Here is a 15,007-nt window from a genome sequence, read left to right as displayed (position 1 = left end):
CTTGGCAGGGTGCGGTGTTTACTGCTCACATGCCTTGTGGTGCTAAACCTTCACAGCATATGCTGCTTGCTCATGGCTAAGCTAAGTGCTAAGCGCTAGCAGTCCCAAAGTGACACAAATACAAGAAGAGAGGCTTATCGCTGCTAGGACTGTACAGTCAGTGCCATAAACAATTACTAATGTGTTACATAACACTCACAAAATGTTACACAACTTGATCATTTATCATCTTTGTCTGCGACAAGTTGCAGTCAAGAATTTGCCTGATTAAAACCAGATCGAAAGATGATGCAAGACAAGCACAATCACAAGCATGTTGCCTTGTTACATTTCTACAAATGGATCTTATTGTCCTTGTAAAAGCACTCTATTCTTTTTTACCAATCTCAAAAACACATTCAAAACATAACTAGAACTGCATTTTTTCATCTTCATAATAATGCTAAAATGTGTACGATTCTTTCAATTCGTGATGCGGAAATGATTATACATGCGTTTGTTAAGTTGTGCCTTGATTACTGTAACATATAAGTCCAGTATTAAAAGCCTACACTTGGTACAAAATGCTGCAGTGAGACTGCTCACAAGGAAGAGAAAGTATTTTCTTTTTATTTACATTTTACACAATTTCCCAACTTCAACCCAATCCGGTCTGTAGGATTAGGTTGTATACGTTTGTTTTTCCCAGACAATAAAAAGAACTTGAGTGTTTAAAGTCAGTCCTGAAAAACTTTTTGGGGATGTTTCCTGTTGGTGGTCCTGGTAAGCGGATACCACATCACAGATCAAGGGCAGAGTGGGATTGTGCCAGAAAAACAACACAAATTCAGAGTGCACTTCCAGTTCCTCGCTCTACTTTAATTGGCAAAGCAAAACCGAACAGGGCGAGAGGAAAAACAAAACAAAACTCGGAACTACTGAAGATCTTGCTTATGTGAAGATGTGGAAATGGGAAGATGTAGCGGTGTGTCCTTTGCACACGCGCACACCCCTCGGAGCGGGGGGGGAGGGGTGGCGGGTGTACGACATAAATACCGCAAACATCCCGGTGGGCTCCGACATGAGTCGGATTACTGTGTGAGCACGGGGCAGAAAAGTGGGTCACGTCAACAAGACAAGACAAGTGCAGCCAGCGCGGCAATCCGCAAGCTTCCGTCAAAGTTGACACGCAACAAACTCAAAGTGGCTGGCTCCAAATGCATCAAATTCTTTCTTGGGAGAGTGAGCTGCGAAAAAAGAAAAAAAAAAAGGGCCCACGCTGTCCGAGGGAGCAGGAAAGGCTTCCAGATGATCAAAGGTGGGAGAGGCTGCGGGGCTAAATGGAAAACACGTGTAAGTTGGAGTGAGTCCATCTTGGAGGCCCTCCTGCAACAAGTCGCAGTCAAATCTCAAGTGGCGACTCGCCAGTTTACTGCGAGGAAAAAAACGCAAGTCAATTCAAGTCATCCCCTGGCTGAAGAAAATCATCCAAGTCTCAGGCATGCCGTAAAAGTCACTGTCCACGTCCACATGTTGCCGTTTTGAATATGGCTGCAGTGCACTTTGGGCTGGTTTGGTGACAAAAAGAAAAAGACAAAAAGCTGCCAAGTGGGCACCAATATTGTGTGTTGATTTTTTTTTCCCAATGAATTGGATTTCAAGAAATCACTTTATTTTCATTCCAAAACGAGACATTATTTCAAATTGAAGAAAATGCTAAAGCATCACTTGGTCATACGCTTCGTCAAAAATATTGATCCTTGAGGGCCAAAGTCGACTTAGATCAACCTCAAGGAGAATCCGCCTCCTGTCGCGGAGTATGCCGGAAAAACCAAGAGAATATTTGGACTTTGAGGATTTGGATCAAATCCAAGTCAAACAAGGTTGCCAAATGATTTAACGCTAAATATAGTTGTAGTATGGTATTTTTCTCACCATAAGGGATTGGATTATGGATTATAAAGTGCACCTTTATTGAATATTTTATTTGAGAAATTATTTCATAGACCGGGCGCACCGGATTAAAAGGCGCATAAAATAGAAGCTAGACTGCATCAAACTGAGGTTGACTAGGGTTGCGGTATGCATCCACTAGCCAATTGTCCCTTTTTTTTTAGTTACAAACTGATCCCCTGCCCCCCATCAGAGAAGGGAAAAGTGATGTGGCCCACACAGAAAAAAGTTTGGGGACCCCTGGTCTACATTGTGGATGCAGTGGCTGTGCGTGACTCATATTCAGTGGAAATGACAGCACGTCAAAAGTCAAAGTCCGCTTTATTGTCAATTTCTCCACATGCCAGGCACACAAAGAGATCGAAATGACGTTCCCCACCGTCCCACGGTGACTAGACAGTACACAACACTCGCACCAAATAGCACAAAGAGTAAAAACGAACAGACAAGAGCAACGAAGAAGTAATAAGTGCCCGGTCCGCTCGATAGCACGCCAGCCGCTCCAGTAGCACAGCAGAGTCCGGTGTCCAGCGACCGGACAGTCGCCGGAAGAATGGAAGGCACGGCCGGGCGAGTTGGGCACGCCGCTAGCCTGGCCCGGACGCCTCCGCGCTTCCCCCTCTTCTGCCTCCTCGCACACCGCTTCCGACGCTGCTGGTCCGGGGAAGGAGTAGCAGACGAGTCCGGCGATGATGCATGCAGGCATTGTAGTCCCAGTGACTTTAATGTCCCCGCATCAAAGTCCGAAACGCCGCAAAACTCGCATTCGCCGACGTCGAGCAGAACCTGCCTGCTGTACTCGTAGCGCTACGTGGTGCGATCAGACAAACACATAAAACTGTCTGACAAACACTCATTAAATGAACAAAAACACCGATCGGCAGGGACGGAGAGAGGCCGCTGCGTGTGCACGCGCCGCCATCTTGCCATCAAAAAAAAAAAAAAGAGCAGAGTCTCGTCACGTGCCGTTTACAGCTTGGCCTTGGTGGGCTGCAGCTGCAGGTCGCGCAGCTTCATGGCCAGGCCCATGTTGCCGGTGATCTTCAGCTTACCCTGGAAGAAGGCCTGTGCACAAAGCACAGCGGTAAACAGCTAAGTATATAGGGAAGAATAGTCATGAAATTTAGAAGCATTGAAGCTCCACAGATGGAGACCAATAAATGTTTTGGGGAGCCCTGACCCACCTCTGATCCCAAAGTATATATATATATATGTGCAATGTATTTACCGTCTGAGGGTTGATCTTTCCGGTCATCAAGGCAAGCAAGTCAGAGTCAGACATGGCGATGGTGCAGTCCGCTTTCTTGGCTGGCGTGCAAACAAACACGGGCAGAACTTGTTTTCACATTTCAAGTCACGGGAGACCAACCAAACCATCACCTGTGTCGTTGTGCACGTGACCACTGCCATTCTTAACGTCCACAAACCACGTGGCCTCCTTCCCGCCTGGGCCGTCCTTCACCTTAAACGCAAACACGCCACCGATCTTCTTGACGAACGCCTCGCCATTCTGAGCAAACACCAATGTGTCACATCTCGGAACAACCTTTGACATTCACCACCTTCCTTCTCACCTGCTGCAGTTTCTTGTTAATCTCCTGAAACACGGCATGGGCCTTGAAGCCCTCCAGTCCTTCACTGGCGCCGCTCCAGACGGCCACAACTCTGCACACAATTGTTAACTTGAGACCTCAAATAGAAATAATAGAGTAGAAATAAAATGGCATCACATCTGTTGGTGATGCGCATGCAGCACGTAGGTCTCGCACGTCCGTTTCAACGTGTCATGACGATAAAGAAAGGTCATTTGTAGCAACTAATTGCAAACAAGTTGGATCGTGCCAACTTTTCTTAACACCTGACCTGAGCGCAATGAATCCTATCGCCCAGTATGTAACAAGTGCGTCGGTGAAGAACTCAAACGGTTCTTGTGTAGCGTTCGTACCTTGGCCTGTATATTTCGGGCATTTTACATGAGATGAACAACGAAGAATAGTTAGCAAAGTGTCTGCGTGGGTGTTCGGTGAACTTTTGTGCTAGACTGTTTGCCCGCTGCACTTCCGGGTTACCTCCAGACTCTATGAGTCGACTTCAGAGTGAGATCCAGCTCAGCTTTGCCACAATTTCTAAAGCTCCGGCCTGACATCGTGGTTTTAAAAGTCATCTGCGAAATACATCAAAACGGTGGTAATTAAACATGTCGTGGACATTTTTGTAACAAGCTTAAAAGGGGTACGAGAAGAAGAAGCCTTTCAGTGTATTAGCTAGTTTGCTAGCAGTGGTTGCTAAAGGGTTACTTCATTCAGGTGGCAGCTGTCGCTTGTTCTGTGAGCGCCTCGTCCACTAAGTCTTCGCGTGTGCGATTTCCTCTCCCGTGTCATGGCCAAAGTGCTCTCCGTAGATACTTTGAGAAAGCCCGCTGTTTTTTTACATTCAAGATGGTTCTGCTGGCCACTAAGCAGGCGAAAATACGGCAGCAATGACGAGACTTCTTCCTCGTCGTCATCACAGTATTTGCACAGAAGCCTTGTGCCTACTATGCACTACCAGAAGAGTTTACCAAGGTAACAATGTCACTTTAAATCTCCACAAGGTTACACGAGTGTTAAACGATCTTGCCGAATGGAGGTGAAAGTGCATACTCGAAATCACCTTGCAGCCATAAGAGGGTGCTGTTCTGCTCATTCAGTCAACACTTAAAAACAGACAACGACTTTGTACCACTCCGGGGCTCGTCTATATTACCTTTACGTTGCCATGCTTCTGCCTGGTCCAGGTTGCCCGTGCCAAAACTTGAGGACACCATCAGGAGGTACCTGGCCGCTCAACAGCCTCTCCTGGATGACCAACAATTCAGGTGAACTCCAACTTGACTAAGGAATGAAAAAGGACAACATCACTGCTACTATTTGAGAAGATTTTTTTTTTATAAATAAGTTTGTTCTCTTAGAAACACTGAAAGGGTGGCGCAGGACTTCCTGGCTGGTGAAGGAAAAAGGCTTCAAGAGGAGTTGCTGGCCCAAGACAGAAAAAACAAGCACACCAGCTATATCTCAGGTGATGTTTGTTCCACACCGGGAAAATCTGCGTGGAGCACAATGATGAGCAAAAACTGCTGCAAAATGCACTTCATAGATTGGAGTAAATCCACTCATTTAATTCACAAAACATTGCCTAACAAATTCATCTAATTTGGTCCTCGACTAAAAGACATGACAAAACATCGGCTTTCACTTTGCAACACGCCTGCTTTGGTCCTCGACTAAACCCATGACAAAACATCTGCTTTCACTTACACATGTATCTATCAGGCCCGTGGTTCGACATGTACCTGTCGGCGCGCGATCCGGTGGTGCTGAACTTCAACCCCTTCATGTCGCTGAACGACGACCCTAAGCCCGAGTACAACGGGCAGCTGGTGCGCGCCAGCAACATGGTGTGCTCCGCCGTGCGCTTCATGAAGACGCTGCGCGCTGGGCTGCTGGAGCCTGAGGTGTTCCACCTGGACCCAGCCCGCAGCGACACGGACGCCTTCAAGAAGCTGATTCGCTGGGCGCCCACCTCGCTTGCCTGGTACGGTGCCTACATGCTCAAGGCCTTCCCGCTGGACATGTCGCAGTACTTCCGCCTCTTCAACTCCACACGCGTCCCGCGCCCCGACCGGGACCAGCTCTTCACCGACCCCGCCGGGCGGCACCTGCTGGTCATGAGGAAAGGCAACATGTACGTCTTTGACGTGCTCGATCCCGGCGGCAAAATGCTGCCACCGGCCCGGATACGCGACAACCTGAGGTATGTACTGCAATCGGATCTCCGTCACACAAAAATGATGTTATGTTCGGCTAGATTTTAACGTTTTCAACAACTCACTGAGGCCAAACAAAATTGACAGGGAGTAAGTCCTTCTCGCCAGTAGTTGGTGCTATGCAACAGCAGTTTGCCACATGGTCAATCATCATCTGCATCCAAAAGAAAGGTCCCCAATGTCGTTGTGCAAAATAAAATGTGACATCTCAAAACTTGAGATAAGTGGGTTGCACGTAGAAGGGATAACTGTTCTCCGTACCAGTCGGTAATCCAGAGTGAATACTCGCAGCAGCATAGTGATGAAGAATCGTGGTGTCTTACGTACGCATGCATGTTTTTTCAGCTCTCTAGGCACTGACCAAGGCGGGTTCACCCATCCTTAGTCCTCAAGGTGTTTTGCTTCTTTTTTTTTCCCCTCAGCTACATCTTGTCGGATGCCACGCCGGCGCCTGACTTCCCGCTGGGGGCGCTGACGGCGGAGAACCGTGACGTGTGGGCGGGGCTGAGGGACAAGCTGCTTGCCGCTGGCAACGCTGAGGTCCTCAAGACCGTGGACAGCGCCCTCTTCTGCCTGTGCCTGGACGACATCACGCTAAGAGACAGCGTGGACGCCTCACACAACATGCTGCACGGTGACGGCGTCAACAGATGGTAAGTGGGCTACCGCGCTCATGCTCCTCACTCGGAAGACAACTGTAAAGGAAGTGCTGATGAGGGGCAGCACGTGAAAGCCTCCTTTTTCGACCCAGGTTTGACAAGTCCTTCAGCATCATCGTGGCCCGCGATGGCCACGCCGCCATCAACTTTGAGCATTCGTGGGGCGACGGCGTGGCTGTGCTGCGCTTTCTCAACGAAATCTACAAAGACACCACTCAGAAGCCGTCGGTGCATCCCGACCAGGCTGCCGCTGGCGCTAGCTCGGCGTCAGATGTGCGCCGGCTAAGCTTCCAGCTGGATGAGGCGCTGCGCGATGGCATCAAGAAGGCCAAAGCTGGATTTGACGCCGCCGTGTCCCGGCTCACCATCGACGCCATGCAGTTTACAGGTGAAAGCCCTGTTCGGCTACCGGAGCCACTCTTCACTGAAGAGTCAAGGAAGGATGCGGAATACGAGCGCACGCACATGGTCTTCAACGGTGTTGTCAACAAGTGTTTCCGTAGGTGGTGGGAAGGATTGTCTGAAGGCGGCAAAGCTGAGCCCGGATGCGGTGGCGCAGTTGGCCTTCCAGATGGCCTTCCTGCGGCTGTACGGCCAGACGGCGGCCACGTACGAGTCATGCAGCACGGCCGCCTTCAGGCACGGCCGCACCGAAACCATTCGGCCCGCCAGCGCCTTCACCAAGCGCTGCGCTCACGCATTCGTCAAGGAGCCGGCCCGACATGCCGCTGGCCAACTGCTGGACATGTTGCGCCGTTGCTCCGACTATCACGGCCAACTCACCAAGGAGGCCGCCATGGGTGAGGATGCTGCCCGTTCGAGTTTGCTCGTATGCCGGACGCCTTTGTGAGAAGTCTCGGCCTCCGCTCCGGTTGTCTTTCAGCAGGCGTGCCTTGACTCTTTGTTTCTCAGGCCAAGGTTTCGACCGGCATCTGTTCGCCCTGCGCTGCCTGTCGGCAGAGGTCGGGCGTCCGCCGCACGACCTCTATGCCGACCCCGCCTACGCCGCCATCAACCACAACATCCTGTCCACAAGCACGCTGTCCAGTTCAGCCGTGCGCCTGGGCGGCTTTGCTCCGGTGGTGCCCGACGGCCTGGGTGTGGGCTACGGTGTCCACGACGACTGGATAGGCTGCAACGTCAGCGGTTACCCGGCTCGTGACGTCCCGGGTTTCCTGCGCTGCGTGCACCGATCCTTGGAGGACATCTTCAATGTCCTCGACGGGAAGGCGCTCAATTGACGGCGTCTGGGCCACTCGCCTGTAGCAGTAAGTGGAAATCATGTGATTGTACGTCGAGTCGCGCGACTGTGAAATCATCACATTGTCATGGTTACTGGAGACTAATTGTGTTTTGTGTCAGTAAAATGTATTTGTATAGAAGGCTGATGAGAAAAATAAAACAACTGAAAAGTATGTTCTCTTCATGACAACCTTTAGGGCCACCGTGTGAAGACAAGAAAAATGGCTGAAAATGTAATTGGGGAAAAAAAAAAAAAAAAAGAGTAGAGTTTTGGTCATACAGTTCCCCCAAAAAGTCATATGTTCAACATTAAATGAATCAGAATTTGGAGGGAAAAGGCCTTTAACATATTCAAGAAAAAAAGTTTAATTTGGGAGTTAAGTGTTTCCCACGATGAGTTTGTTAGTTTGGATTAGCCGAAAAGTGGAGAAATGAAAATTTGAGATAAAGTCTGTTCAATTGTATAAAGGAAAACTGTAAACAGAAAATAAGAGAAAATCTGGTTTAATTTAGAGAAAAAATATGTATTTGGTTTGTTGGCTGTGTAAGAATGAGCAAACCGTTTCATCGGAGGGCTCAAGCACGGCGGCGCTTGTATTCTCAAAGCTTTATTCAAAACGTAGACAAAACGAAGCAAATGTACAAATGCGTGCGGACGAGCCAAGAACACGGCAATTAGATGGGCTTGATCTTGAAGTGAAGTCCAATCAGACTGAACACCAAACACTTGAGGTCCTGCACCAAGTAATAAAACACACGCAGACCTTCGGGATCCCTAAAGAAAAACAAACATAAAATTACATTAAAAGTTTACAAGAATGAAACGCGCACCATCTTGTCCTCACTTGGACTGGTTGACGTCAATCAAAGAGCCGATTTTGGACGTGGTGAAGGAAATGTGCTCGTCGCCGATGACGATTTCCAGCTCCTTGAAAAGCAAAACAAAACTTGCATCACAAACACCCTAAAAGGCACATCCAGCATCCAGTCCATATGCTTGAGATACGGCCACTATTGTTCGCTTTGACAAAGTAGTAGCGAAACCAAACTGTGATTGATTGATTGATTGATTGAACTGATTGCCACATGCGCTGCTCATACTTCTTGTGACCAAATTTGACTATCTAGTGCAGGGGTGGGGAATCCCGGTCCTGAAAGGTCCTGCATGTTTTCCAGGTCTCCCTGCTGCAACACACTTGATTCAAACTGTTATTGTTATTAACCAGCTTCTGTGGACCTTGCTAATTATCTGACTATTTGATTAGGATTTGTTGCAACAGGGTGACATAGATAACAAGCCGGACATGCAGCCCATCACGACCTGATCTAGTGCTTCACAAGTACCGGGAAGAGCGATCATAATCGCTTGCTGTGTTGGCTCATATGTTGAGCTCGTTTTGTGAAATAAAGAGCTGGTTACCAAACCCACGTCTTGCCTGGTACTTTGGTAACGCTACTATATAGTATATAACTATATTGTACTCCCCGGGAGTCCCAGCCGCAATCGGTGGCATATGGGGAGTCCCAGCCGTAATCGGCGGCATATGGGGAGTCCGCGCCGCAATCGGCGGCATATGGGGAGTCCGCGCCGCAATCGGCAGCATGCGTGGAGTGTAATCGCCGGCATTCGGGGAGCCCCCGCCGCAATCGGCGGCATAGGGGGAGTCCCAGCCACAATCGGCAGCATACATATAATATATACGTAGATCTGTGGAATAATGAAGTCCACCTGTCTTCCCACTCGGTCAGGAGGAGGCCATAGCGCGTCGTCCTCTTTGGTGATCTCGCTGTCGTCGATGATCCTTTTGAGCTCCTCCATGACACTCTTGTGGACGTACGCCTGCCAGGCAGTCCCCAAACACAATAAATCGCAATTATAACCCCAAAGTAGCTTTTGCATCATAACCCCAGTACAACCACTCCAAAAACACTTTGGCCATAAGGTCATTGCGTACTTTCTGGGGTGTTACGACCGTTTTCATTTGTCTTGGTCCGGCTCACAACACTATCTCCTATGTATACGCAGCAAAAAACATATCATCCTTGTCAGGATGAACGGTTCAGATGAATGAATGATTACCTCCTTTCGGATCATGACGTCATTCTTGTAGTTGCTGTTATTGGCGTAGCGCAGTTTACCTGGGGGAAGAAAAAAAAAAAAAGCTTCCAACACAACCAATAACTTGGAACATATTTTAGGACTTGTCTTGTTTGAGTATTTTACTTTTGTTTATTCTATAAATCGTATTAGCCTCTTGATTGAGTTACATGCATCAGGGATGAGAATGGCAAAAGTGAAAAAGCACGGAAAAGTGTGTGTGTGTGTGTGTGTGTAGTCGCGGCGAGCGGGGGAATGCTCGCGAGTCACCGAGGCTAAACCCCCCCCCCCATATACAACTTTTTTTTTTTTTTTCAACGGATTTACACGATTCACAAAAATGATACTTTCGACGGAAAACAACACTGAGATCCGCGGAAAATTCTCATTCCTGAATAAGTCCATTATATTATATTATACCGCCTAGACGATTAAATACTACATTTAATTTTAGTGGGGTTCAGGAACCCACTTAAAGATTTTAAATCAAAATACAACCCCAAAACCTATCTTTCTCAGTGCACGAGAATTGTTTATTTTAGCCAGTGAATCCCCAAATAATAAAAATAAATAATCATGACTGAATGAATGGTTCTCCTTCTCGGCTCCCTTTCGCAAGCTAAAGGCCACATGGCGGTTCAACCATTTAATTTCAAGCTCAAAGAGTGATACACTAATAGTTTCTCGTTTAACCCACTACCGGAAGGCTAGACAAAAGAAGGAACAAGACAGTTTGGAGCGTTTGTCCCACGTTTCCATCGGCCGAAGTCTCTTCAGGCCTAGTATAGCATAGCAAAGCATAGCATAGCATAGCCACGGCCGGCTGAAAGGAAGAACAGCAGTCCCACACTCCACCTACCATCGGGTCTGAATTCAAACTCCAGGAACTCGTGTCCAAATTTGCCTTTGTGGCCAACATAATACCTCAAGTAGAAGTCACTCGTCGACATTATCGCTTCGTAAAAAAGATTTCCTTTCCTTTTTTTTAAAAAAAAATTATTTCAAAGGAAGCGTCGCGCCGACAGAACCCAGCGAGCAATCGCAGATTGCAACGCGCAACGCTATCTGCGCATGTGATGTTTGAAACGCCTGACCTTTTTTAAGTCTGGCAGGCTGTCCTGAGCACCACCGTATCGTGTTGTACTGTGAATGTTACGTATGTTGCGATACTTACGTGTGTTACGATGCTTATACAACGCTCTTAAATGTAAATATTAGGTCATTTAAAAAAATATGTGAAATACAGACGTCTGAAAATACTCAAAAGTATCCCTGCAGACAAAAAAACGGAAATTACTCAGTTACGAATATTCAGCCGCCGAGTACAAACGTCATCATCAAGCACCTCTAAGTTCCTCACATGCATGTGCTCTGGGTGTACGGTGGCAATTTAGAAGCGTCCACCTCATGGCAAATTCATTCTCGCAGGAGCTCGAAGACCTCCTTAATCCGCTCCCCAACTTTGCCGACCCAGAGGACGACCATGACGAGGCCACCAAAGCCCGGGTTAGCGACACCTTCGCCGGGAACGACGACGACGAGGCTGTTGCGGATGCCGAGGTTGGCGTCGGCGCCCTGCGGCGTAGAAACGCGATCATGTCTGCCGAAAGCGACGTGAGGTACCTGGGCAAGGCCGTCAGCAGACAGCAGCTCTTCCTCATGGATATGGAGCAGGATCAAGATGATGACTTAAGTATTTGCAGTAGGTATTTTGAATCATTCTGCGCGACTCCAACATTCAACAGCATTTGTTGTTTTATGACAAATTGAGACTATATCGACGATTAATTGTCTAACCAACTGCTGATGTTGGGTATTTTGAAAAGGGACCAAATTGGCTTACTGATAATCATTCTTGTTTGTACCTCTTCATTTGCACTTAATTCAAAATGAAGAAGATGACCAGGGTGGCAGTGCGGAGGAACATGATGAGACCGATGAGGACGAAGTGGAGGCCGACAAAGTGGAGGCCGACGAGGACGAAGTGGAGGCCGACGAGGACGAAGTGGAGGCCGACGAGGACGAAGTGGAGGGCGACGCTGACGAAGTGGAGGGCGACGCTGACAAAGTGGAGGCTGATGAGGATGAAGTGGAGGCGGATGCAAACGTGTCACTTGCCGCTGACGTGGACCTCCACAAGCTGCCGGTCGTAATGGGCAAGCCCAGCGCGAACAAGGACGACAGCGGCGACGAAGACGAGACGGAGGAGGACCAAGAAGAGGAGCGCGCCATCTCCACCTTCTCCGAGGCCAAGGTGGACGAGGAGGTGGAGAAGGGCCGGGCGGTGCAGAACCAGCTGTTAGTGTGGGAGCGGCTCCTGGAGGCCCGCATCAAGATTCAGAAAGCGCTGGCCAGCGCCAACCGGCTGCCCGGGCCACTCGTCCTCCCGCTCTTCCGCACCAGGGGCGGCGCCGGGCTGGTGGGCGCTGTCAAGAATGCGCGCAAGGCCTTGAAGGCTCTTCAGAGGTCCCTGCTGGAGCTTCACGATCATCTTATCCAACAGAGCTCTGAGCAAGTCCTGTTGGCCTTTGGCGAGGAAGAAGACGACAACAAAGGTAACGGACAGGGCGCTTGTTGTGTTTTGGGTTTCCAATCTCAGTCAGGAGCGGCAACGGCGTGTTACAGAAAACCTATCTTTTGTCAAAAGTTGAGATAGGATGAGTGGTAATAAGGTTTTTTTCCAGTTTGGTATGACAGAATTCAAATCATAACAATTTAGGAATCTTTGGAAATCCTATCTCATCTTGAGTTATAGGAAATAAGCGATCTAAACACCTAATAGTATTATAACGTGACTGGGCAAGGAGTCCCGACTAATTAATGCTCGATCATCAAACCTTAAAATGTTGCTGGGGTCCATCATTGCCCTCTCGATGAAGAAATTTCTGTTATCCATGCGATGTTGAACTAACAAAATTTTCGAAGTTGCCTAACTGACAAACCCTGACAAAAACTCCGGTTAGGACAATTGAATGAAGATTTTTCAAAGTTAGGATGCTTCTGTAATACAGTTTTCTAATCTCGGGATAGCTGTTTTGTAACATGCGTTTCCTAAATATGGTCCTAAAGTGCTGTTGCCAACTAGACGGATAAGATCAGATTCTCAAGTTAGGACGTGTCTGTAATACATCGGACTGCAGTTTGCAGTCGCTACTGGTCCCGAGCCAGTGGACGGAAATAATACATGCACCTCACCTAAATATTACATGTTGCCATTGTGTAGAATTGTTCAATGCAATTACTGGAAGGATTTGAAAATGTTTGGTAGGCCGACCCATATAGGAAGCGCTTGGAATAAAGAAGATTGCAAGGTGGTTCAGTCTGGCGCTTGATGTAATTTGTTTTTCATCATAAGACACTCACATCTGTTTGCACATTATTGACCATCACTGGGCTTTCTGAAATGTCTGTCTGTGTCTCTTTAAAGAGAAGAGTGTGTCCAAGCGCAAACTGGACATGTCTGACTACCCTGAGATGGCGTCCAAGCGTTTTGCTGCTTTCCGGCCGTATTGTGACGCCACGCTGCAGAAGTGGCACGACAAAACCCGCCTGAGCTCAGGCAAGGGTGGCGGCGGCAACTTCGGAGCCTTTGAGCGCAACATCGTGAGCCAAGTGGAGCAGATTCTGATGGACAAGGAGCGGCTGGTGCGACGCACGCAGACGCGGCGCTCCGAGTACCGCGTCCTTGGAACCGGCCCGGAGCAGGAGCTTGCCAGCGCCGACCCTTCGGATGAGAAGCGTCATCAGGATCCTTTAAGTGGGTTTTTGTTGAGCCCTCCTTATCTTCATGATACGCCATTCATACAGATCCCCCCCACGCACACACACACACACACGTTGTTCCACGTAATTGAAACAACAATGAGACAAACGGACCAAGAAAAAGTAAACCAATCAAAGTCAACAAATCAACAAAATAATGTTATGTTGACGTATGAAGCTAAGTCTTTCATGATTTTGAGTCACAAACACTAAACCCTGATTGGATGTTTTTGGACATCCTAGTGTCACTTTGAAACAACACGTCAACTATGGATGTTGTGTTGCAGGTTATTACTCCACAGTCCCTACTGGAGGAAAGTCGCACAATGTTGATGAGGACATCTTTGATGACAGCGACTTTTACCACCAGCTGCTGCGCGAGCTCATTGAGCGCAAGACGGACGGCTCTGATGCCAACCCGCAGGTGGCGGCGGGGCGCCAGTGGCTACAGATCCAGAAGTTGCGCAGCAAGATGAAAAAGGTGGTGGACACCAAGGCCAGCAAAGGACGTAAGGTCAGGTTTGACGTGCACCCCAAGCTGGTCAACTTCATGGCGCCCGTCCTGCACGGACAGAACGCCCTGGCGCACGATGCTCGCACAGAACTCTACCGGGGGCTCTTTTGACTCCACCCATGTTGTCACCGGCCATCTGTGACGTCACCACCCGGTGACGTGAATGCCAATCGATACCCCGATTTGTTAGTGCAGTGCTTGACTTTCAACCTTTTGACACCATTCTACTATGCACCGTAAAAGGTCACTATTGAGTGCTGTACAATGCCATCCATTGAGTACCAAACTCTATGTTCCATACCATTTACTATGTTATCAACAACTGTTATATTGTACAAATTTGCTGGTGTCGCAGTGGAACATCATTTGCCACAATTTGTTCAAATTCCCACCTAAACTTGATTGCTATCTAATGTCTTAAGTTTCTATAGTGTGGCAGAAGACGCACATCTTTAATGTCGGACTGGCAGCGAGTGAGTAAAGACAATCTTAGGGAACAAAAAACATGGGGATAAATAAAGTGGACTTTGACTTTTGACATCCCAAAAACATGCTTGGTAGGCCGATTGAGCACTCCAAATTGCCCCTAGGTGTGAGTGCGGATGGTTGTTCGTCTCTGTGTGCCCTGCGATTGGCTGGCAACTAGTTCAGGGTGTCCCCCGCCTGCTGCCCGATGACGGCTGGGATAGGCTCCGGCACGCCCGCAACAATGCCGCATGTGTGCGGCAGAGATCTAGTATATAACTATATTGTAGCGTTAAAGTACCAGGAAAGACGTGGGTTTATATAACAACAATATTATCAAACCATCTGTGTAACTCCAAATCATTAAATCCATCGATCTAAATCCTTTATGTCAACAACGCCGCGCGCGCGCTGCACAGATCTAGTATATAACTATATTGTAGCATTAACAAAGTTAATGTTGTAGTTAAGGTTTCATTCCATCGCAGATTTTTGAATGATGAAAATTTGTGGGGAAAAAAATCACATAT

The 15,007-nt window shown here is 48.2% G+C and overlaps 4 protein-coding genes across 7 annotated transcripts; 2 read left to right on the top strand and 2 right to left on the bottom strand.

Moving 5' to 3' along the window:
* Positions 1 to 2,236: 2,236 nt before the first annotated feature.
* On the bottom strand, positions 2,237 to 4,541 carry scp2b (sterol carrier protein 2b). Of its 2 annotated transcripts, XM_085928727.1 has the most exons (6): positions 4,230 to 4,541; positions 4,002 to 4,096; positions 3,507 to 3,597; positions 3,313 to 3,442; positions 3,161 to 3,240; positions 2,237 to 2,997 (listed from the first exon to the last, which is right to left on the bottom strand). In XM_085928727.1, exons 1-6 carry the CDS (start codon positions 4,311 to 4,313, stop codon positions 2,902 to 2,904), a joined length of 576 nt encoding a protein of 191 aa, XP_085784853.1. In that variant the 5' UTR covers positions 4,314 to 4,541; the 3' UTR covers positions 2,237 to 2,901. The 2 variants fall into 2 exon arrangements, with proteins under 2 accessions (XP_085784853.1, XP_085784854.1); XM_085928728.1 differs by lacking the exons at positions 4,002 to 4,096; positions 4,230 to 4,541 and adding an exon at positions 3,878 to 3,996.
* On the top strand, positions 3,790 to 9,079 carry cpt2 (carnitine palmitoyltransferase 2). Of its 3 annotated transcripts, none has more exons than XM_085928717.1 (9): positions 3,790 to 3,821; positions 4,371 to 4,496; positions 4,709 to 4,789; positions 4,883 to 4,989; positions 5,244 to 5,724; positions 6,160 to 6,390; positions 6,489 to 6,784; positions 6,900 to 7,196; positions 7,309 to 9,079. In XM_085928717.1, exons 1-9 carry the CDS (start codon positions 3,805 to 3,807, stop codon positions 7,635 to 7,637), a joined length of 1,965 nt encoding a protein of 654 aa, XP_085784843.1. In that variant the 5' UTR covers positions 3,790 to 3,804; the 3' UTR covers positions 7,638 to 9,079. The 3 variants fall into 3 exon arrangements, with proteins under 3 accessions (XP_085784843.1, XP_085784845.1, XP_085784842.1); XM_085928719.1 differs by lacking the exon at positions 3,790 to 3,821 and adding an exon at positions 3,872 to 4,119 and having other exon boundaries at positions 7,309 to 9,077; XM_085928716.1 differs by lacking the exon at positions 3,790 to 3,821 and having other exon boundaries at positions 3,872 to 4,496; positions 7,309 to 9,074.
* Positions 8,127 to 10,815, bottom strand: magoh (mago homolog, exon junction complex subunit). Its single transcript, XM_085928732.1, has 5 exons — positions 10,596 to 10,815; positions 9,719 to 9,777; positions 9,368 to 9,478; positions 8,484 to 8,566; positions 8,127 to 8,413 (listed from the first exon to the last, which is right to left on the bottom strand). The coding sequence occupies exons 1-5, from the start codon at positions 10,684 to 10,686 to the stop codon at positions 8,314 to 8,316; spliced, it is 444 nt and encodes a 147-aa protein (XP_085784858.1). The 5' UTR covers positions 10,687 to 10,815; the 3' UTR covers positions 8,127 to 8,313.
* A 142-nt stretch (positions 10,816 to 10,957) lies between these two features.
* Positions 10,958 to 14,425, top strand: aatf (apoptosis antagonizing transcription factor). The gene is made up of 4 exons (XM_085928720.1): positions 10,958 to 11,438; positions 11,632 to 12,291; positions 13,164 to 13,493; positions 13,786 to 14,425. The coding sequence occupies exons 1-4, from the start codon at positions 11,144 to 11,146 to the stop codon at positions 14,121 to 14,123; spliced, it is 1,623 nt and encodes a 540-aa protein (XP_085784846.1). The 5' UTR covers positions 10,958 to 11,143; the 3' UTR covers positions 14,124 to 14,425.
* The last annotated feature ends 582 nt before the right edge of the window (positions 14,426 to 15,007 follow it).

This window comes from Syngnathus leptorhynchus, chromosome 13 (genome assembly GCF_054491065.1).
Source record: "Syngnathus leptorhynchus isolate UIUO chromosome 13, UIUO_Slep, whole genome shotgun sequence".
Classification (NCBI taxonomy): Eukaryota; Metazoa; Chordata; class Actinopteri; order Syngnathiformes; family Syngnathidae; genus Syngnathus; species Syngnathus leptorhynchus.
Note: the sequence above shows the minus strand (reverse complement) of the source record. Positions and strands in the feature narration are given on the sequence as shown.

Coding starts and splice junctions, on each gene's coding strand:
- cpt2 (XM_085928716.1), top strand. CDS start 4,312: ATGGCCAAAGTGCTCTCCGTAGATACTTTGAGAAAGCCCGCTGTTTTT. Junction 4,990..5,243: donor GCACACCAGCTATATCTCAG/GTGATGTTTGTT, acceptor TGTATCTATCAG/GCCCGTGGTTCGACATGTAC. Junction 6,391..6,488: donor GGTGACGGCGTCAACAGATG/GTAAGTGGGCTA, acceptor TTTTCGACCCAG/GTTTGACAAGTCCTTCAGCA.
- scp2b (XM_085928727.1), bottom strand. CDS start 4,313: ATGACACGGGAGAGGAAATCGCACACGCGAAGACTTAGTGGACGAGGC. Junction 3,598..4,001: donor TCGACTCATAGAGTCTGGAG/GTAACCCGGAAG, acceptor AATTGTGTGCAG/AGTTGTGGCCGTCTGGAGCG. Junction 3,443..3,506: donor TTAACAAGAAACTGCAGCAG/GTGAGAAGGAAG, acceptor GTGTTTGCTCAG/AATGGCGAGGCGTTCGTCAA.
- magoh (XM_085928732.1), bottom strand. CDS start 10,686: ATGTCGACGAGTGACTTCTACTTGAGGTATTATGTTGGCCACAAAGGC. Junction 9,778..10,595: donor GTTTGAATTCAGACCCGATG/GTAGGTGGAGTG, acceptor TTCTTCCCCCAG/GTAAACTGCGCTACGCCAAT. Junction 9,479..9,718: donor ACGTCATGATCCGAAAGGAG/GTAATCATTCAT, acceptor ACTGCCTGGCAG/GCGTACGTCCACAAGAGTGT.
- aatf (XM_085928720.1), top strand. CDS start 11,144: ATGGCAAATTCATTCTCGCAGGAGCTCGAAGACCTCCTTAATCCGCTC. Junction 11,439..11,631: donor TGATGACTTAAGTATTTGCA/GTAGGTATTTTG, acceptor TTCAAAATGAAG/AAGATGACCAGGGTGGCAGT. Junction 13,494..13,785: donor GCGTCATCAGGATCCTTTAA/GTGGGTTTTTGT, acceptor GTTGTGTTGCAG/GTTATTACTCCACAGTCCCT.